The sequence below is a fragment of the Pelodiscus sinensis genome, chromosome 10 (genome assembly GCF_049634645.1).
Source record: "Pelodiscus sinensis isolate JC-2024 chromosome 10, ASM4963464v1, whole genome shotgun sequence".
In the NCBI taxonomy this organism is placed as follows: Eukaryota; Metazoa; Chordata; order Testudines; family Trionychidae; genus Pelodiscus; species Pelodiscus sinensis.
In genome coordinates, this window is record NC_134720.1 from 13,230,818 (window position 1) to 13,253,240 (window position 22,423).

The 22,423-nt window shown below is 44.2% G+C and overlaps 1 protein-coding gene across 5 annotated transcripts in view; it reads right to left on the reverse strand.

The window, feature by feature from the left end:
• The window catches only part of SPSB4 (splA/ryanodine receptor domain and SOCS box containing 4), a 344,397-nt gene that overhangs the window by 122,159 nt on the left and 199,815 nt on the right, over positions 1–22,423 (reverse strand). For all 5 annotated transcript variants that reach the window (XM_075937532.1, XM_006134825.4, XM_006134824.4 and 2 more), the window contains one exon: positions 7,664–8,515. In XM_075937532.1, the coding sequence (XP_075793647.1) occupies positions 7,664–8,357 (694 nt within the window). In that variant the 5' untranslated portion in view covers positions 8,358–8,515. The remainder of the gene's footprint in view (positions 1–7,663; positions 8,516–22,423) is intronic.

The window sequence follows — 22,423 nt, forward strand, 5'->3', positions numbered from 1 at the left end:
GAGTTCACTTTCTATGATACAAGTCTTTGCTAATCTATAACCAATACATTGAAATCAGATACTAGGACCCAACCACCTCAAAAAAGGTGACCCAATTGTCAGAACATGGCTGTGTTTAAATTAGTCTGTACAAATAGGGATACACAAGAATTCAGGGGTCATCCCTAACAGTGTTTCAGGAAAATATTTTTAAAACTGTTAAAGCTGAAGCAATTTTGAGCCATTTTAAAAGCCATGTTTAGGTTTTCCCTTCCTTAAAATTATTTGCAGTTAGGAGATTACCAAGTTTTAATTACAAACTTCCTTGAAGAAAAAGTAGATGAAGAAAAAATATTTATAAAGACCTACTCAGAACAATGCATCAACACATAGCTACTTTGTCTATTAGGCAATGTTCTCACATTTTAATATAGAGTGTATGTGTGTGTTACATATGCACCATATACAAAGATAAGATACTCTACATAGGTGTCAGTGTGTTCAAGGGAAAAAAGACATAATCCAGTGAAAAGCAAACACTGTCATACAAGAGATCCGAAGATGGAATACATCTGCATTCCTAATAAAACAGCTCTATTTGATGAAGCGGGGAGAAGAGATCGTGTGCAAAGATCCTACATTGCATTGAGAACCGATCCAGTGTAATAGAAGTGAGGTCTACCAATCAGGCAATCTGCTATGGTTCTCCAAGTCTCTTCCCAGTCTGAGGCTAGAGCAGCTTAACGGGTGTTCCACTATGCACCAGCTGACAATGAGCATTATCTAGCAACTGTCCTCCAGGTGAAGATGGCCAAAGAGTACCATCCTCCTGCCCCCCCTCCTGTCATCCACCCCAACATTCTTCCCATGCCAAGATCATGGGGCAGGAAAGCACAGATTCAAGGTGTGCTGGTACTCCGCAGCAGAGAAAACAAGGCCACATATCATTTTCCCTTTGTGCTGCCAGCAGAGTGCAGAAGCAGAGAATTTTAGTCCTTTAGCTTTAGCAATGAACTACTATAGGTATAGAAGATCAGTGCTTTAGAGCTATAGTACTAGCTGACATATGACAATGATAAACAATACAGTCAGAGAAAGAGAGAGAAAGAGATTGAGAGGACATGCTCACTGTTATATCCAGGCCACAAAGGCTCAGAGCAGAGAGTTATCTTCTCTCTGTATGTTCTCTATCAGAACACTGATGAATAAAGTGCAAGAACCATATCAAATTTGTGCCATAGTGACAAGAATAGATGACTAATACCCATATGTAAGTCCACCACTTAATCCTTCATCTTCCTTCCTCTTGTCACTCTTTGCCAAGCAACGATGCTGTATGAATATCAGAGGGTTCCGGAATCCTTATCTGAACGACAAGTATTCAGAGCACTTTTGTGAAAAGAACACGTCAGAAGATAAATAAAAATGTAAAAATGGTCTTTACCATGAAGCAATTTGATTTGTTTATCTAGTGGGTGACTGAGACCATCCCCAGGAGATCTGCCTATTCAAATCTAGAGAACACGAAAAGTTATTAAAATATACACAATAAGATGTAGCTCTACAAGAGGGATGGAACTATGAATCTGTAATCAGAAATATTCTGAGTTAGTCATTATAGGGTTGCCACATGGTTTAACAAAAAATACTTGAACACCTCCCCCTAACCCCCCTAAAAAAAACACCAGGAAAAATTCTGTTGAGAAAAAAAAGGGAGGAGGGGGGAGGCCAAAGTTGTTGAGAAAAAAAAAAGGGGGAGATAACAAAGCTGTGCCTTTAAATGGCCCTGTGCTCCTTATTCCCCCGCCCTCGCCAGACATGGCAGGGAAAAATTATCCAAGAGAAACAGGAAATATTTCACATCAGGTATTTTCTGTGGTTTTTTTTTTAACTGGATGAGGGACCCAAATAACGGACAGTCCAGGCAAAAACCGGACACCTGGCAACCCTATTAGTCAACACCTGCCCACCAGGTAGTGGCTCTAAACTTCATCATACCAGTCAGCCAAGTTGTTGGGCCTAGATATATATAGTTTTAAATTGTGCTGACCCACATTAAAGGTCTGAAAAATTACCCTTTAACTTCATTAATGAGTGCAGGATCAAAAACTTAAAAGAGCGCTCGCATGCCACTGAAAAGTTTTTCTCTTTACATGAATGGAAGTCAAGAAGATTAACCTTCAAGAAACAGGATGAAAGACTTTCTCTTCTATAATTTCATATATACAATTATCTAACAAAGGAAGTGGTAATACATTAACATCCACTCTGAGGGTATGTCTTCACTACCCCGCTAGTTCGAACTAGCGGGGGTAATGTAGTCATCCGCAGTTGCAAATGAAGTCCGGGATTTGAATTTCCCGAGCTTCATTTGCATGAAGCCGGCCGGCGCCATTTTTAAATGCTGGCTAGTTCGGACCCCGTGCTGTGCGGCTACACGCGGCATAGACTAGCTAGTTCGGATTAGGCTGCTAATCCGAACTAGCTGTACGCTCGTGGAACAAGGTGTACAGCTAGTTCGGATTAGAAGCCTAATCCGAACTAGCTAGTCCGTGCCGCATGTAGCCGCACGGCACGGGTCTGAACTAGCCGGCATTTAAAAATGGTGCCGGCTGGCTTCATGCAAATGAAGCTCAGGAAATTCAAATCCCGGACTTCATTTGCAACTGCGGATGACTACATTACCCCCACTAGTTCGAACTAGCGGGGTAGTGTAGACATACCCAGACACTGCTCTCCATATTCTTCACAGTGATATGATAATGGCATAATTATGATGTATTTTGTACAACATGGAGCATGTAATGCGTCATTAGAAAAGTTACAATTTGCTGAATGCTTCTTTTTTGTATGCATTTATCATTTTCTATATGAGGTTATGACTATTGACCATGTATCCATATTTCAAATGTAATGACTAGTCAAAATGCTTCCAGTCTAGCTAATCTATGAAGGGCCCATTCAAGGAAATGGGCCATTAGGGAAAACAGTAGGCCTTAGGAGAGATTTATCCCTCAGCTAGTATGCCTTCCTGAGAATCCTCCAGATCAACCATAAGTAATGGCTTGTATGCAAGGGCATATGACCAGACCAAATGACTCTGGGCTAGGGATGTGAATGTATAACTATGTAAACCGTTAACCAATGAGCCTGGGCCTCTCTGTTAATGAACTCAGTTACATGGAGGCTCCTTGCCCCACTCCTGGGGAGCCAGCTACGATCCCATGCTGCTGCCTCTGTTACAGCAGCTCTTACTACATTTAAAATGCAGAGCTGCAGCACAGGTGGCTCCAGAGCCGGCATGAGCCAGGGCTGCTCAGCCCCAGTTTGAGTCAGCTCCTGGAGCTACCCCTGCTGCGGCTCTGCAGAGTTGCTTATTGATTATTCCTTAACATACACCACCCCTGGAAACACCTGAGGAACAAAAGACTGAACTGAGAGATGTGCTGGCCCTACGCTAAAAGTAACTGTTAGCCTGCGCACGAAAACCGGGGGATCTCAAGCTGCAAAGCAAGTACAGTTTGTGCCATGAGAATCTGAAAGGCAGCATGTATCAGTCAGGGTGAGAAACTGTGAATTCAAACCCTATCCTTCTAGTATGTTCAGCTTAGTTTGGTGTTTTTACTTATCTAGTAGGTATTTAATCTGCTTTGATCTGTTTGTTGTCACTTATCTTTTTATAGTTAATAAACTTATTTTACATTTTAATCTAAACCAGGAAGTTTGGTGTGAAGTGCTTGGTAATCTTAGTAGGGACATTAAGTTGTGATTAACTAATCTAGTAGTTGATGGAATTTTTGGGACCCACAGCACCAGCTCCTGCTTCCCTCCCACCCTTGCTGCCTCCGTCAGAGGAAGCAGCAAGGGGGGGGGGGGGGCGGAAGCTAGTAGTTGACTCAACTACCTGATAAGCATTGGCTTATCAGGTAGTCAACTAGTCAGCTACCCCCTTGCATACCTAAATCTTAGCTTGAGGGGCAAAGGCTGTTGCATTTCCTCTGTATTGTTGATTCATGCAGTGATTGGTCAGAGAGCCTGCATGCAAATGCAGCTGGGTGTCCCTACCTGTGTGAATGCTGGAGGATGTGTAAGACCAGAAGGGCCTCTGCACCTTGTCACTGCAGCACAGGGTGAGAGGGAGCCCAGACTAGTGGGTGAGAGAGCTCAGTGGTACCAAAGGGGAAAGCCATCACATTCCCTATTTATCCATTCACACCCACTATTTATCCATTGTGAGGTTTCTTTTTTTCTGCCTCTCCTTTCTTCTTACTTGTGGACATCCTCCTTTCTGTCTTCTAGTATTCAACTAAATATCTCACAAAACAGCTAAAATACACACAGTGGAACATAACTAAATTTGTATTTATCAGTTTCTTCTTTTTGCTTTTGAAAAGCCAAGTAGTTATATAGCACACTGTCAAAAGAAAAAAAAAACTGCTTTTCAGGTTTCAAATTAATGGCTAGAGAACTTTTGACCCTTTAATCTTCCAGCTTGTGGTGGGCGATGTTGCATAAAAAAGCCTCCACCTGAGCTCAATAGATTTATATACATGGATTTTCTAAAGCTACACCAAACTGTACGGTCTAAGGTTTTAAACTGCAACTTACTGTGATCCTTGTCAATCTTTGTAATCTGTGTAACTCTCAAACTTACTGTAAACTGCAACTTTGTAATCTTTGTAACATGCAGCCACCTTGCTTGTAACTTTTCCCTAAGCTGCATTCTCCTGAGTGAATGGAGAGAGAGTGTGAGCGTGAGTGTGTTTGAAGAAGGCTTGGAACAATGGACCACATGGCAATGAGTCATCACAGTATGGGCATGCTCTCTTCTGGATAAAGGGAAGTCTGGGCATGCTCCCTGATGACAAGGTGAATGAGTCACAGGAGCCATTCAGACACTATATAAAGAGAAGGAACACATGTGAGACGCTCTCTTTTTCCTTCCACTGATCCTGAGAAGCTCCCCTCCAGTGTCTTTCCTCCTGACCAGTGACCAGCTTCCCCAGCCATGATGAGCAGACAGCCCCTCCAGGATCCACATGCCTTGGCTCCTTCTGCAACCCATATGTCTCTGTAAGTGTGTGATTGCCTGTGGGCAGGAATGAATGGGTATGAATGAGTGAATGAATGGAGGGGTGTGTGCTTGCTTGCCTGTCTGTGTGTGTGAGAGAGAGAGAGAAAGAATTCTATCTTCTTTAGCTTAAACCTTTGGTGGCTGCTTTCTCCTCTCTCTAGTTTTACCTAGTGGAAATAAACCCATACTAGTGTAACCCTGGGTGGTCTCCATTGAGAATATTTTGGGGTAACAGGCTACTGTCCCACACTGGCTGGAAGGGGTTAAAGGAGGCTGAAGGGAGCCTGCGCAGAGCCCTGTCCAAAGGTTTTTAGGTAGCCAATCAAGGTGTCATTTCCTGGAGCTGCCCAGCAGAGTCAGTTGAGCCCTGACCAGCAAAGGTGCAGGACCTGGTTCCCAGAGAAGCCTCCTTTTGATCGAGCAGTGCTGGGCAGGCTCAGCTGGGCTAGAGAGGGAGGCTCCAGCCTGATACCTGTCAGGTTGCAGGCCTTGCTACAAGGGCCAAGAAGATGCAAAGGCTCACAGGGAAAGGGGTCCAGGAACAGGAGGCAATGAGAGTAGAGAAGAGCAGGACAAGGCTGCCAACAGAGGGTCCTTGAATTGGGACCCAGCATAGTGGGAGGGCCAGGGTCTCCCCCATCTCCCTTGCATCACACCTTGCCACCAAGGTGTGGCCCATACAAACTGTGGCTTGCCCCCAAAACAAGACGGGCTAGGATTAGAGGCCACAGTCATCCACAGTGGCAGCAGACACAGGACTGCCAATAAAATCCCAACCACTGACCATGGGAGTGGGCACTGCCAGAGGGCAGTGTCCTGAAGACAACAATACCATGGTCCAGGAGCGACGTGGGTCCAGAGTCCAAACGTGGACAGAGCACCTCTGGTGGACAGGAGACCAGAATGGAACGCTCTGCTGAGAAAGAACTGATTCCCCAGAGGTACCAGCAGAGTGCTATTGCGGGGAGCCCACCCCCTGACACTCCTTTTAAGGCACAAGAACGTTTCATTTGACTATAGCTGAAATATGCTTGCAAGAGTTCTGCTGAGAAGTTCTCCCCAATGAGACTTATGTATAGGAGTTAAAAAGTAATCTTAAACAGGGTCAAGTTCTTAAATTATGATTTTACTACAGCTCACAGACCAAATCTAAAGGTAATGAGCAGACAATTACTTTTGACAGAGAGAATTTAGATGATCCCATTAGAAGCTAAAAAGAGAAACTCAAATCTAAAGGGATGTGTCCGCCCCAGAACTATTAAGACACAGAGAAATTATGCATTTTCTATTAAATTCTTCTTTATAAGAAATAGCCAATAGTCTAATTCACAATGTAAAGTTCCAGCTTAACTAGCTAGCCACTTCAGTCACACACACTATGAATTTATGTTTCTTACCATTTAGAGTGGCCTGTCTATACCAACCCTCGTAGTTCAGGGGTGAAGCAGGCTCCAAAGAATAGCTGCATCTATGCTATAGACCTCCACGCACACTCATCCCACCCTCACAGTGCCCAACCAGCAGAGCTGTGCCAGCACATCAATGGATATTTGCTAAACTGGGTAATAGTCTCCAGAGTTGCAAGGAAATCTGGAGTTAGACTATGACCCTCAAGCCAACCTCTCTTGCACTGCCACATGAGGAGCCTACATCATCATATTGTCCCTTATTCTGGATAATTTGTCAATTCATGATCAAGCCTCAAATTATGATCTAATGAATAATATTAAACCCCATTTTCAAAAAAGATAATTCATCTTCTGCTATAAACTATCAAGAATTTAAGAAAAGGGGCTCCCTTTCAAAATCATTTACATTTCAATATTTTAAATGCATCGATGTCAAATAAACAAGAATTTCACTCTGAAAATGCATAAAAACTGAGAATTGTCCCAGCCTGCCCATCTTACTGAAATAAAACTACTTGTGTAAGTCAGATTTCTAGACATTCTCTATGCCAGAGGACCAAAAGATATACTATAATATAGGATCCAAAAAAAAAGTCTGAAGTAGGCAACTTGCAGCCCATCAGAGTTCGAACTGTGGTCCATGAGACATTTTATTTATAGTTTTCCATGCATAGAATCCGCTGGTTTCCGTTTGCATATTTTTTCCCCTACTGGTACTACTAAAATTACATACAGATAAACCAAGGGCACATGAAGTGAGGTGTATGCTGATTGCACACAACATTGGCAGTAAGAGACATGTGCTCCTTCTGCGTCTATCCAAAGACCTGCTACTGTTCAGTTGGTACATTCTTCCAATTGTAGGTACACAAGCGCAGTTACAAAACTACTCTATCCTGGGAGACAGTGTTGGTTACGACAATCTTGCAGGCCACAGAGATGAAGGAAGGTCACTCATGCAGCCCGCTCACTAGCCCATCACTATCTTAGGAACTGAGTTGATATTATGACAATCCACAGCCATAATCTTCGATCTGTGGAACAGAAGTTAAGGGGCAGAAGTTTTGAGGTGAGATAGTAACCAACATCTGTAAAATTAACAGCATCCAAGGGTCCTCTGCCCAGCACTCTCCATTTTCAGAGTATGAAGGAGTTAAGAGGAAAGTAAAAAAAAAAATAGTTTAGAGAAAAGTTGACTTACGGTCAAGTCCATTGATGTATCTCATTGTAATTTCACAGTGCCCCCAAACTGCACTGACTACAGGGTAAAGTTTTTTCCCTTTCAGTCCTCGGAAGGCCACTCCAAGATACTGTCCATCTACAATGAAACTAAGCGTTCCTTCATCCATATCCAAAACAACCAATAAAGAGTCTGGGAGTACAAAAGACTCATCTGGTTCCAAAAAAACAGGATACGTCACCCCAGGTTGGTTTTTACAATTGTGATAAAGTTTGTTACGTCCCAGATCCCAACCCCATGATTCACTATTGCTACCAACCAAGGATGTATATCCTACAGAATGTAATGGAGCTTCTGCTGTTGATACACCCACCACTGCATGTGTTCCTCGTTGCCTAGTGGGCCAGTGAATTTGCCAGACATGTAGGCCTCTTGTGTAGCCAACTTTGCCCCGGATGCAATCTGTGCTTTGGGCAACAGGGTGCCTATGAAAAGTGAGTCTGTCATCTTCCTTTACAAATATATTTAAAGATCGATCTTCATTGTTCCAAGCATGTTTATACTGGACCTCCAATTGGACAGGTGGCATATCCAGAAGCATGTCCAGTCGAGCAGGTTTGCAAAAGTCTGGGCCCCTCAGCTCTCGTTTAACAGGTCTGTAAGGGGGCTCTCTCACATCCACAGACTTTATGCTCCCTGAGATTTTCTGGCCCATTTCTTGGCTGCAGATTCAGAAAGAAGAAAGGTTGACTTTGGCCCAATGTTACCTCATGAAAGCACTCTCACTCTGAGCCAGGGATTCGACAAGCAGACTGGATTTATTTCTCCCGTTTGGAACCCTTTAGCAGCAGCAATTTCAGAGAAAACACACTCCTGAAAGAAAACCGAGAATTTTCAGTTAATGAGAGCTAGTTTATCCTCTCCAACATATTTTTGAAAACTACTTCTGATCCCACCTAGGTGAATTTAAACAAGAACTGACATTTCTCTGCTTTGTGTTCTTTGCCCTGCAGTACAAACCAGACTGCCAACAGGATATTCTGAGCCCACCAGCATACAGAATACAGACAGTAATTTCCTCCAATTCATAATAGGATACAGACATTCTCCACTTTCTGCCCTTCCACCCATTTAGTCTAGCCAGGGCCATAGTGTCTTGTACAAAGCATATATTATTCCCCAGGAATAGGGATTAACTTTACATTCAGCTGTATAACCATTTTTACTTACTCTTTTCATTTAATTTCCTCACAAGTAGGTCCTATTTTAGAACTCTCCTTTCTTTCTAATTGTTCCTGTCTTTATATGCCCTTACAATCCATGGCTTTGTCTTGTAACAGCAACTAGAACAATTAGTGCTGATAAGAAACAGCTGTGAAACAGGACTGCTTACCTTTAACATAACCTGTCCCTTAAATAAGAAGAGCACAGAACTGTCAAGCTTTATTTTTACTGACTTTGGTGAGAGAAGAAAGAGGGAAGCAGTGAGAAGAGGAAAATAGGATATACATTCTGTAATGGGAGTTCTCCAAGCTATTGAGATTAAAACATTGCAATTTCAGTTCTTTGCCAGCCACCCCCAATGAGAATATCTGAGAATGCAAGTTCTTGTGCTTTGTGTGGGTAGTGTGTGTAACCCACTTATCGCACATTGCAGTATTTAATTTATTTTTAGCACAAATAAAGGGTGAGAATCATTTGGAAGTACACATGGATTTCAGTAGGTTAGTATTCTATGCACATGGCAAAGCAACTAAACCAGAAGAGCCCAAATATATTTAAAAGAGGGTGTTAAGGTCAATGGACTTGCTCTGTAGCAATCTCTGAAGCTGTACAGGAATGTTTAAAGGTTTAAAAGGTTACAGGAATGAGATGGTTTATAGATATAGGAAGTGTTGAAGGCAGCAAATTAAGTGGCTAATTGATGCAGTGCCAAGTAGGGATGTAAGCGACTAGTCCACTATCTGATAGTTGACTATATATGCTTATCAGATAGTTGACTAGTGACTCGATTAGTCACTTTCTCCCCCCCTTGCTGCATCTATCAGAGAGAAGCAGCAAGAGGGGGGAGCAGGAGCTGATACTAGAGGGAGCCAGCTTAAAAGCCGGTTCCACCCAGCACCCTCCCCATGGTGCTTCCACCTTTGAAATGGGGCTCTTGCTACATTTCAAAAGCAGAATTATTGCAGGAGCACAGGGAGAGTGGGAGGCTCAAGCAGTCCCCCGCTGGCCCTGTGCTCCCCTCTTTTGAAATGTACAAGTACACAGACAGGGCTTTTGTACATTTCAAAAGCAAAGCCTGCACAGGAAGCCCGGGACTACTTGAATGCCTCACTGGCCTGGTGCTCCCTGCGGTGCTTCCACCTTTGAAATGTAGCAAGAACTGGCAGGAAGAGCACTGCCTTCCCAAAACTGCCTATGTGCCCTGGCGACCGGGGAAGGCTGGAGCCACAGCGCAACAGCCCAATTTCCCTGGTTACAGAGGAAGGTGGGGATTGCGGTGTGGAAACCCAGCTCCCCCGGTCACAGGAGAAGGGTGGGGCAGTGGGATGGCAACCCAGCTCCCCTGTCCCCAAAAAGGGATGGGGCAGTAGCACAGTAGCCTTGGCCATTCAGATGGCCAAGAAGGACTGGAGCTTGGCTTCAGGGGTAGGGCTGGGATGCATCTTTCCCAGCTGGGCCTTCACCTACTGCCCATGAACATTTCATTTACACGTGTATTTTCGAACCACTTTCCAAAGCACCTAGATGCTTCATTGCTGTACTGCCAGTCAAACTTTCTGTAATTAGCGAATAAAATAAGAACAACTCTCGTGGCTAATGAACATATTCTTGGGAAAGTGTGCTTCCTTTTTTCTTGTATAAAACTCAGTATTACTCAGTGAACGCAATAAAGAGTGATACCAGACATAAAACGGCAACTCAATTTCTAGAAAGCCTATTTGTGGAGTCAAAGGAAACAAAAAAAAAATGACCACAAAGATTGGTGGATTCTGAAAATACTCATGTGGAGGACCATAAAGAGGAGTTGGGTAAATTAAAAACTACCTATCCAGACAGTAAGCCAAATTCAGGTACATGCATGCCAACATTTAAGTAAACTGAATGCTTGTGAAGGGGCAGAAGACTTGGGCCAGTGAGAATACTTCAATCCATACTAATAAGCTGGGGAGAGATAAATATTGACAATAAAAATACAGAATGTTAGTATTAAAGAGTAAATATTTTAGATATGTGTTTTCCTGGGAGATTTGTTGAGCAAACCAATTCTGCTTAGGTTCTTAGTAAAATGTGCTTTGTTACAAAAACTTAAAGAGTTCTACAATTTGAAATAAGGATGTCAAAAGGCCTAAAGGGCAGCTAGGAGTCCCACTGAGTTTTCTACAGGAGATGGGCACTTAAATTCCAAATAGGGCTTTAAAACTCACACCCCACTCCCATCCCTCTCAGACACACACACGAAACACAGTATGATGTTTCTGTGGACATGATGAGAGGGGGAATTTCTCACCAGTGCAGTCCAGCCAAGAGAAAATGGATCTAAATTACTGCTGCTTGCATTCCCGAAAGCAAAGGAGCAGAGTTTTATTTGTGACTGCTAACACTAGAAACCCTAGAGGCATTGAACTTGGACAGACCACAACCATACCTCCCTTCCCATGCAGCAAGAATTATGTCATACATAAGCTATACCAACATCAAGCACCTGTACACCAGCAACATTCCCTAATAATTTACCTAATTATTTCAGTAATTTCAATCATTTCAGTTTCAAACCAATATAGCTAAAGGTGTATAATTACTATGTTATATGCGAGTTCTTAGGATTAACTTAGTTTTGCAGAATGTTAACAAGAATGATGTTAGGTTAAAATAATGGTGGTTCATAGTGGCACTGCTTAAATTCCTTCTTCCAGCACTGGGCAGCAGAATGCAGGCTGCTTTGAAGCTCCACTTCCTGATAGCTCCTTGCTACTGAAGTTTGGGGAGGAGTGGGCTGACCCCTGCTACTGGCCCCAGCCTGCCCAGCACACTGCAGGCTAACCTGAGTAGGGAGAATCATCCCATACATAGGACAGTGGGGGTGGCCACCACAGGGCCCCCCAAAAACCTGGAGCAGCTGTATTGAAATGTCCTATGGATGGGACGGCTCTATACATGCCTGCTGTGGGCCACAGGGATGTGCCAGCAGTGGCGTAGAGCTAGCAGTTGGAAGCTGCTCTAGTCCTGCATGCTACCAGTGGTGGTGGAGGGGGAAGGGGCGCTTAAAAGAGAATGTTTCAATCACCCAAGGGTGGCAGGCAGGAATGGAAAATGCAAGAGGAAACTCATAGGGACACCCCACCCCCTGCAGCATTGTCACAGAGGGGTGCTCATAGGCCCATTAGGAAGATTTGAAGACTGGTGCTAGCCCTAAGGTTAACTGAGTTGAGACCCCATCCCAGTTCCAGCTTCACCCTTTTCCCAATGCCAGCTTCTTGCCCGTCTCCTTCAACCCCACATCCCATTGTTTCCTCCCCTCCATTCAAATCAATCAGCTTCCGCCCCCACAATGCCAGGGCCCAACTGACAAATCAATGATCACACAACTCTTCCTGCTCTCAATTCCAGTGATCAGCTTGCAAACACCTACAGCAACAAATGCAAGGAAAGTCTTCCTTAGCCTCAGGCTGGAGCAGGATCAATGTAGTTGGAATTTAGTTATTAAAAAATTCTTAAGAGTCTTTAGATTCTGTGCAACCTGTGGTTTCTGGAACGCCAATGCATTGACGACATCGGGGTGGATTTTCATATTCCTAACTAGAGATGTAAAATCTCATGTAATTGGTTAACCTGTTAAACATATTGTTTAACCCATTAACCAATTATAGAGGGACAGTGGAGGGGCTGCTCTGGCTGCTGGGCTCGAACGCACCCCACCCTGTAGGCAGGGGATGCTGCAACCAAGCCAGAGTAGCCACTGCCTGAACACCCCTGACCTCTCGCCAGAGACAGGCAGGTCTGGATGCCCTGCAGGCAGGGGCTACTCCGATGGGGAGCTGCTCCAGCACCACCAATTAACCTTAACTGGTAAACCCTTCACATCCCTAATCCTAAAATACAAATCACTTCCTGCTAAGTCTTAAGTCCCTGCTCCAAAGCCCAGGGGTACTAGAGTTCTCAAAGGAAAAGTCACCAGATCTTTTAACAGCTCTAGTCTTGCTCTTAGAAAAGGCTGAAGCATTTTAGCTGGCCCACAACATTTTGGCACCTGAGGCGGGGAGCTTAAATGACACCCCCATGTCCCCTTGCTTGGGCCAAAACTTTGAAAGGTCTCAATTCTGCCTGTTCTATTCCTCTCATGGTACTGCAGAAAGAATACATATGCACCAGCAGCAGACACAATTTTCTACACTCTGGGTCCTAGTGGCACCCCAACCCCACAGTCTGGCACCTGAGGCAGTTCACCTCATGGTAAGAGCAGCCCTGGAGATAGCAGATAAGCCAAGCAAGAAAAGGAAGGGATGTGAATCGTGAGCTGGTAAGTCTCACTCAGTAAGAGTGAGGCTTACCAGTTCCGGTTAACTGGTGGGGGCTGAAACAGCTCCACAGCATAGGCAAGGCTCTAGCCTGCCCGTCCCCTCAACTGGTAACGAAGTGTAAAGTAACCAATTAAACAGGATTTTACTTCCCTAATAGAAGGTGCTAGCAGATCAACTCCATGTGTAAGTAGATTACAGTTATGTCCAGGATATTGTGCCAGCTGACATTGTTTAAATTCATGGAAGCAATGGCTCCTGCATAAAATTACCCTTTGGTTGCCTCAGTTTGAGAACTTCGTAGGTGTGGCTAGGGAAACGTGCCAGTTGGGACTCCTGTTCTCCCTGCTCTCCGTTGCAGAGTGAGAGAAGTGCTGTTTATGGAAGTGCTCCCAAATTAGATCAAACTCAAAAGACAGAGCAAATGAGGACCATCCAAACAGCACAGTATTCCCTGTGTCCTCCTCTGTCTTCTCCATGTTCAAATTCTGCATTTCCAAACAGAGAAAGGAGAATCAAGCCCTTTTTTGGGAGGTATATTTATACAGGATCGTACAAAAAAACCAAATATAGCTCAGTTCTTGGCGTTTATGAATGTTTTTCTCTGGTCATGATGATTATAGGTATTAAAGGGTTATAGAAATTCTGAAGCATTCTTCAGAAATTTTAAATATGACCATATATCCATATAGCTGAGTCCAGGCCTCCACTCTACAACTCCAGCTTTTGAAAGCAGGAACTGATTTATGAGAAGTTTGTTCTACTTTAAAAAATAAAACAGGTGAAGAATTCGAGTGTAGAATCAGGGTGATTTCTATGATGCTTAAACAAAACAAAAAAAATCTTTTGTATGTCCACTCTCTGGCATCTCCTAATTTTTCATCTTGCCTGTTCTGAACTCCTAACATCTTACACACTGAGTAAAAGGAGAATTTCTCACAAAAAAGGGCAAGTATAGGGAAAAAATATACTGTAATTTTATCCCTACGAATGGAATCATAGGGAGGATGAAGGGATCAGAATCGACAAGCTAGCTAACTCTGCTACTTATTTCATTGTCTACATTTTTCTCTTCCTGCATAAAACCTTTATATCAGTTAGTGTACATGCTTGTCACCACCACACCTAATCTTTCGAATGGCCACATTCCTTATCCATAATGGCTAAGGATGCGAAGGACAACAAGAAAGGTTTCTACAGGCATGTTAACAAGAAGAAGGTGATCAGAGATGGTGTGGGGCCCCACTAGATGAAGGAGGTAACCTAGTGACAGATGATGTGGGGAAAGCTGAAGTACTCAATGCTTTCTTTGCCTCTGTATTCACAGACAAGGTCGGCTCCCGGACCAATGCGCTAAGTGACACAAGATGGGATGAAGATCGACAGCCCTTGGTGGGTAAAGAACAGGTTAGGAACTATTTAGAAAAGCTAAAGGTACACAAATCCATGGGTCCGGACTTAATGCATTCGAGGGTACTGAGAGAGTTGGCAAATGTCACTGAGGAGCCTTTGGCCATTATCTCTGAAAAGTCATGGAGATTGGGAGAGATCCCAGATGATTGGAAAAAAGCAAATGTAGTGCCCATCTTCAAAAAAGGGAAGAAGGACGATCCAGGGAACAATAGGCTGCTCAGTCTTATCTTGGTTCCTGGAAAAATCATGGACGGGATCTTTAAGGAATCCATTTTGAGGCACTTGGAAGACAGGAAAGTGATTAGGAATAGTCAGCATGGATTCACAAACGGCAAGTCGTGCCTGACCAATCTGATTAGCTTCTATGCTGAGGTAACTGGCTCTGTGGACATGGGAAAGTCAGTGGATGTGATACACCTTGACTTTAGCAAGGCTTTTGATACAATCTCCCACAATATTCTTGCCAGCAAGTTAAGGGAATATGGATTGGATAAGTGGATGGTAAGATGGATAGAAAGCTGGCTAGAAGGCTGGGCCCAGTGAGTAGTGATCAATGGCTCGATGTCAGGATGGCACACGGTTTCTAGCGGAGTGCCCCAAGGTTTGGTTCTAGGACCGGTTTTGTTCAATATCTTTATTAATTACCTGGATGAGGGGCTGGATTGCATCCTTAGCAAGTTTGCAGATGACACTAAGCTAGGGGGAGAGGTAAATACGCTTGAGGGCAGAGATAGGGTCCAGAGTGACTTAGACAAATTGGAGGATTGGGCCATAAGAAATCAGACGAGGTTCAGCAAGGACAAGTGGGTCCTGGACAAGGACAAGTGAGTCCTGCACTTGGAACGGAAGAATCCCAAACATTGTTACAGGCTGGGGACCAACCAGCTAAGTAGTAGTTCTGCAGTGGTTGAGAAGCTGGATATGAGTCAACAGTGTGCCCCTGTAGCCAAGAAGGCTAATGGCATATTAGGTTGCATTAGGAGGAGCATTGCCAGCAGATCCAAAGATGTCATTATTCCCCTTTATTCTGCTCTGGTGAGGCCACATCTAGAGTATTGTGTCCAGTTCTGGGCCCCTCACTACAAAAAGGATGTGGACGCATTGGAGAGGGTCCAGTGGAGGGCAACCAAAATGATTAGAGGGCTGGAGCGTATGACCTATGAGGAGAGGCTGAGAGAGCTGGGTCTGTTTAGTCTGCAGAACCGAAGAGTGAGGGGGGGATTGGATAGCAGCCTTCAACTTCCTGAAGGGAGGTTCCAAAGAGGATGAAGAGAGGCTGTTCTCAGTAGTGACATATGGCAGAACAAGGAGCAATGGTCTCAAGTTGCAGTGGGAGAGGTCCAGGTTGGATATTAGGAAAAACTATTTCACTAGGAGAGTGGAATGGGTTACCTAGCACTGGAATGGGTTACCTAGCAAAGTAGTGGAGTCTCCATCCCTAGAGGTGTTTAAGTCTCGGCTTCACAAAGCCCTGGCTGGGTTGATTTAGTTGGGATTGGTCCTGCCTAGAGCAGGGGGCTGGACTGGTTGACCTTCTGAGGTCTTTTCCAGCTCTATGATTCCTACCCCTAACACAGTTTTAATATGTAAGCTTACATAATTACTCATCTGTGTATCCTTAAATATTAAGAATCCCACCCATGTCTGAGTTTTAGCTTTTATTTTTAGTACTTTTTCTATTCATATTAGGCTACTGCAGAAACTTCAGCATATTTTCAATACACACAAGACTCTGATTATACCAATCTAAAGCCATGATCACTTTAATTTGCTATACTTTAACCAGAAGATTAAAGTTCATCAAAAGTTAATTTGCTGATATCTTGGATTACAGTGGATGAGAAGCCGGATATAAATCAACAGTGTTCACTTGTAGCCAAGAAGGCTAATGGCATATTAGGTTGCATTAGGGGAAGCATTTCCAGCAGACAGAGAAGTTATTATTCCCCCTTATTCAGCACTGGTGAGGCCACATCTGGAGTACCATGTCAAGTTCTGGGACCTCCCAGTATAGAAAGGATGTGGACACATTGGAGAAGGTCCAGTAGCGGGCAACCACAATGATTAGGGGCCTGGAGCACATGACCTATGAGGAGAGGCTGAGATATTTGGGCTTATATAATCTATAGAGAAGAAGAGTGAGGGGGATTTGGTAGCAGCCTTCAACTTCCTGAAGGGAGGTTCCAAAGAGGATGGAGAGAGGCTGTTCGCAGTAACGACGGATGGCAGAACATGGAGCAACGGTCTCAAGTTGCAGTGGGAGAGGTCTAGGTTGGACATTAGGAAAAATTATTTCATGAGGAGGGTGGTGAAGCACTAGAATGGGTTACCTAGGGAGGTGGTGGAATCTCTATCCCTAGAGGTTTGTTAGCCCCGGCTTGAAAAATCCCTAGAGGTTTTTAAGTCCTGGCTGGGATGATTTTGTTAGGATTGGTCCTGCTTTGGGCAGGGGGCTGGACTCGATGACCTCCTAAGGACTCTTCCACTCCTAGGATTCTATGATTCTACTATCTGAAAAAAAAATCTTTCATGAAAACTTAAGCACACAGGGGATAAGAGAAGGAAAATGTTAAGAGTTCATTTTGAGTGAGACTACTGAGAAATCTGAGAGACTGCATTAAGAGAGATATCTAGATCCTATTGCCTAAAATATTTGTTTCATAATTTCAAATTCACTCCACACTTTGTCAGGAAATGATTAGATTAAGCATACTGCACACTGTTGAGAGCAAGCCAAGTGTCAATTTCACTTTCTAGTGCCCTCATGGAGTTTGCCAAGGTATTTAGGGATATTATTCACATCAATAGTGAAATTCCAGTTAGGAAGAAGCTTGAGGGATATACTGTTAAAAGTGCTGACTGATTTATACAACGAAGTATGCCACTATCAGTACAGTGTGCAAATATTGCCAAAAGAAAGGTATTATCCTTTTTGTGGTTTTACTGCCAGCATTTACAATTACTTTTCTCCACCCTTCCAGACTATGAGTAGCTCCAGCTACTTACAGCAAACATGAACATATCTACTGTTAAGCAATACTGCAGTTGAAAATGAAAGAACATGATGTAACTCTTGTTAACGTCACTATATAGGTTATGTCCACACAGTAGAGTTTTTCCGGAAAAACGGTTGTTTTTTTGGAAAAGCTACACTTATGCCCACACTGCAATTGTGTTCTTTCGAGAGAAAGTCAAAAGAGCGCAGGGGTTTTTCCGACAGCGGTAAACCTCTTTCTACAAGAAATAAGCCTTCATGCTTTGCTCCTTCTGCAACCCATATACCTGTGTGAGTGCTGGAATGAATGTGTGTGAATGAGGGAATGAATGAATGTGTGCGTGTGCTTGTTTGTGTGAGAGAGAGATAGCTGGTTGCCTCTTTAGTCTAAACCTTTGATTTATCAATAAACTCATGCTTGTGTAACCCTGGGTGGTCTCCAGTAGGAATTTTTTGGGGTAACATTAATAGCCTATGATGCTACTTGTTTAGAGAAAAAGGAAGTCATGTGAGTTCAGGCCAGCAGCAAGGATAAATAAAGTCACAAATCAGCATGAACAATTGGTTGCAAATTTCCCATAATGCCCTACAAGTATTCTTTAAGAAAACCCCTCTAGAGAGGAGAAAATATGTCACTATATGTGCAGTCAATTCTTGATCTCCAGAGAAGCTACCAACAGTCACTAGCAGTTGACAAGACCATTAAATCATTAGAAAGGCATGTAAATCATAATAGTTTTAATGACTGATGACACATAAGCTGTATCTCCTGAATCTTTCCCAAAAGTCTCCAAATCCTGTGTCTAACTTGCATCACCCACTCACACTATCTATATATTTACCAATATTTTTTATATTGGTCGAGGATGTCTCTGGACATTACCCCAGACATTTCTGAGTTTTACTGTAGGGAAGTTAAATTATCTGAGTATATATATTTTAAAATCTCCAGATAGGTTGGATCTCTCTGGTCCATCACCCTTGGGACCTGACCAGTCCCTTATGAACAATTTTGCCAGTCCAGGGGAGGTCATATCACCCCCCTGCTACCGGCCCCCAGCCCTGGATTTGCTGCAAGCCCTGTTGGTCCCCATCCCCCTTCTTGCCTGCCTTGCTGGGCAGCCCAGCCCCCCCACCCCCCTAAGCAGCCCTGCTGAACAGCCCCACTGTAGTACTCCTGGCCCCCTGGGCAGCACTGCTGTGGCACGCTAGGCATCCCCAGGCTCCAGGCCCCACTGAGCAGCCTTGCTGGGCAGCCCTGCTGAGCAGCCCAGCTAGTGCGCTAGGCTCCCGGCCCTGGCAGGCAGCCTACTTCGGTGTGCCCGTCAGCCCTGGAAAGGTGGTGGGGCATGCCCGGCAGCCCAGCTGCAAGGAGCTGGGCTCCTGGCCCCACTGCCGCAGGGCTCATAGGCATCACAGCTGCACCAGGACTCTCTGGTCCTCGAACATCCATGATCCTCCTGGACCTTGGATGTTGCCGGATAAGAGAGTACCAATTTACAGAGGTTCGACCTGTAGATACCTTTATAACCCCCCTACACATAGATACACACACACACGCTCAAGCACATTAACAGTACTGAGCAGACACCCAAAGTTTTAAAGCTGTGGGCCTGGCAGACTGCACCCTCTTCAGTAACTGAGGGTATTTTGTTTTGTAAACATGTTACCGAGTTGTAACTAGAAATTACGGGTATAGTCTACATTGCAACCCGATACTGCATTCAGTCAAATCCACTGGGGAAGCACAGGTGATGCGCAGGGTGTCACCGCTTTGGACAATTTAGAGAATTTGCATGTGTTTATTGAAAATAACTGACATTCCTCTAACTGATTAAGAAAGAACATTAATGGGTTCCCATAGGAGCCTCATTAAGTCATTTTCATTTGCAATAGAGACCAGAGGCGAAGACAAAGGCGAAAAAGGTGTTTTGTAGATGGGATGCGATTATGGCGAATCCCATCCACTGCAATTTTTCCTACCAGGTCAGATATTTTTCAACAGCTTGTCTCAACTACTACTTCTTCCATCCGATACAAATAACTAAAAAGCCAGTATTTTGTTTTGTAGACATGTTACCGAGTTGTAACTAGAAATTATGGGTATAGTCTACATTGCAACCCGATACCGCATTCAGTCAAATCCACTGGGGAACCACAGGCGATGCGCAGGGTGTCACAGCTTTGGACTTGATTTAAGAGGAGACAGTTACCTGTTTCTGTAACTGGTGTTCAAGATGTGTTGCTCACATCCATTCCACCGTAGATGACTCCAAGCAGTCACATAGGGAGAAACTCGGTGTCATCTCTAGACTGGTGAACAATGGCATACCGGGCTCAAATGTATAAGTGACTTTGTGGCCGTTCATGTGGCAGCTTTGTAAATGTCTTGGACCAGGATGTGAAGGAGGAATGTCCCAAGAAACCCCAACAGCAATACGTCCCCAAACCCATATCTACAGATTCATTCTTGAACGATAGAGCTAAAAATAGCCATTACAGATGTTCCAGTCTGGGCTCAGAAGCCCAGGGAAAGGGCTGGGGCAGAACATCTTGAAGGCTATTTTGAGCACCATAGCACGAACCCCAATAACTCAAGTATACAGACACAGGCTTTTGGACTTACTGCCATGGATTATTTTTCGCAGTGTAGTCATACCCTATATGGTCAAAGATTTAGGCTAAACCCATCAATGCTCATTTAAATAAATAAATAAATAAATAAAAAACAATTCCTGCCAGCAATTTCTTCTATCCCATTGCAACACTCATGACAGATGTTATTTGGTAATAATTTTTGGCTAAGCATCAGAACAATGCACTTTAGGGAAGTACAATTAGCACGATTTAGATGCTCTTTCTTTAGAGTTCCTTAAATATAACTACCTAGTTCCAATATTTAGAAAAACACTCCACCTTAATGGAAAGCACCTGAGACACAAGCACTGTGGTGTTCTTAAGAGCAGCACTGCAGTTCACAGAAAAGGAAACCCTGGATTTATTACAATTAATGTGTAGCTTCTGCCACAGTGATTATGGAGTCTGTGAATTTGAAAGTTTGGCATTGTAGTAGGTGGATGTCAAGAAATTATCAACTCGCATGCTGCAGACCCAGGCTGGGAGAGCATACCAAGGTGCAGAGTAAACACAACAGAATGATCATGAGCACACCATGGCAGCAAAAGCCATGATAAAGCTGACTTAGCTAACCTCTTGAGAATTTGCTCCACTACAAAAGAATCCTGGAATGGTTCAGGAATGCCATAGTAGCTGCTGTATCTCCTCTTTCTAGCTACTGGTGCAAGGGAGGTGTCACGGGATAGCCCCATTCTACAGTGATTAAACAAAGGATTCCCACCCCGGAGAAATTCTATTTGAAGAGTGGAAAACCATCCACTTGCTTTCTCTTATTTCCAGTCCAATTCACCCGATAAAGGGATTTTTTCCCATGAAAGCTCATCATTCTATATATTTTGGTTAGTGTCTAACCGAACAGTCAGTTCATGTGACTACTCCTTGTTTTTAAAGTTACAGACTAACATAGCTACCCCTCTGAGATCTTATAACTCCTGTAACTCTTAAGAAAGGGCTCCTGATGGGAATGGGCTCCTGATGAGCTCTGCATCTGTTGAGATATGAACTTCTTACAAGCTGGGGCCAGGACATGAAGGCCTAGTGTTCCCAAGGTCATGCATGCATGCTTGAGGCTGGGAAGCTTCGTATCCGTTTGTTCCACAAACAGAGTCTGCCCACTGAACAGAAAATACTGCAGATAATTCTAGGCCTTAGTAGAGGGGCCACCATGATGCCCTGTGTATAGAAACCTCAGTTGAAATAGTTCAAGTGGCTGTGTCTACGGCATTCAATGCCGCCTGAAGAGTCACCTAGTTTCTGCTATCCTCTTTTTGAGGAGAGCTTCAAACTTCCTGGCATCATTTTAGTTTAGAGACTTCCATATTCTGTCAGAGGTTGAAATTGTGTCAGTCCAAGAGGGCCTCATAGTTTGCCACACTCAGTTGTGAGCTGAAGAGGGAATAAGCCTTTCATCCAAATAAATACAGTCTCCTGGAGTCTATTTTTGGGGATAATGCTAGATTGGCCTTGCCATTCTCTGTGGTTCACTGCTATAAGGGAGTTGGGGGGCCTGATGAATATAGTAATTCCTCATTTAACACTATAGATCTGTTTCACAAAATGATTGTGTTAAGTGAAAACGTGTTATGTGGGACCAATTTTCCCATTGAAAATAATGGAAAGGTGGGGGTTGCATTTCAAGTGGTGGTGTCTGTTGGGACTGGGACATAAGGTTGGAGGAGAAAGGGGACTGGGTTACAGCAGGGAGGGGAGGTGTTTGGCTCTGGGGAAGGAAAGGAGAGGGGAGGGGGATTGGGTTGGGAGTATGCCCCTGTGACGGGTCTGCCGGGACCCACACTGCGTCTGGTGAGGGGGGTTGCTGGGAAATGGCACGACAAGCGGTGAACCCTCTGCCACTTTGCAGGGAGGTGGGGGAAGCCTTGCGCAGCCATCAGTGATGGGCCGGCTGGGGAAACCCAGCCACCGGCCTGTAAGCAAGGGTGGAGGAGAGGGAGCAAGGTGTTTGGTGAAGGGGCGTCAGTGGGCAGCAGCGTGGCAACGGCGAACCCTCTGCCACTTTGCAGGGAGGCAGGGGAAGCCCCGTGCAGCCGCTGGTAACGGGCTGGCTGGAGAAATCGTGTTATTCAAAAAACGTTCCTAAAAAAAATCGTGCTATCGCGAAAACGTGTTAAGCGGGCACGTGTTAAATGAGGAATTACTGTATATAGAACAGTGGTCGCCAACCACTAAATTGGGATCTACTGGTAGATCTTGGAGCCT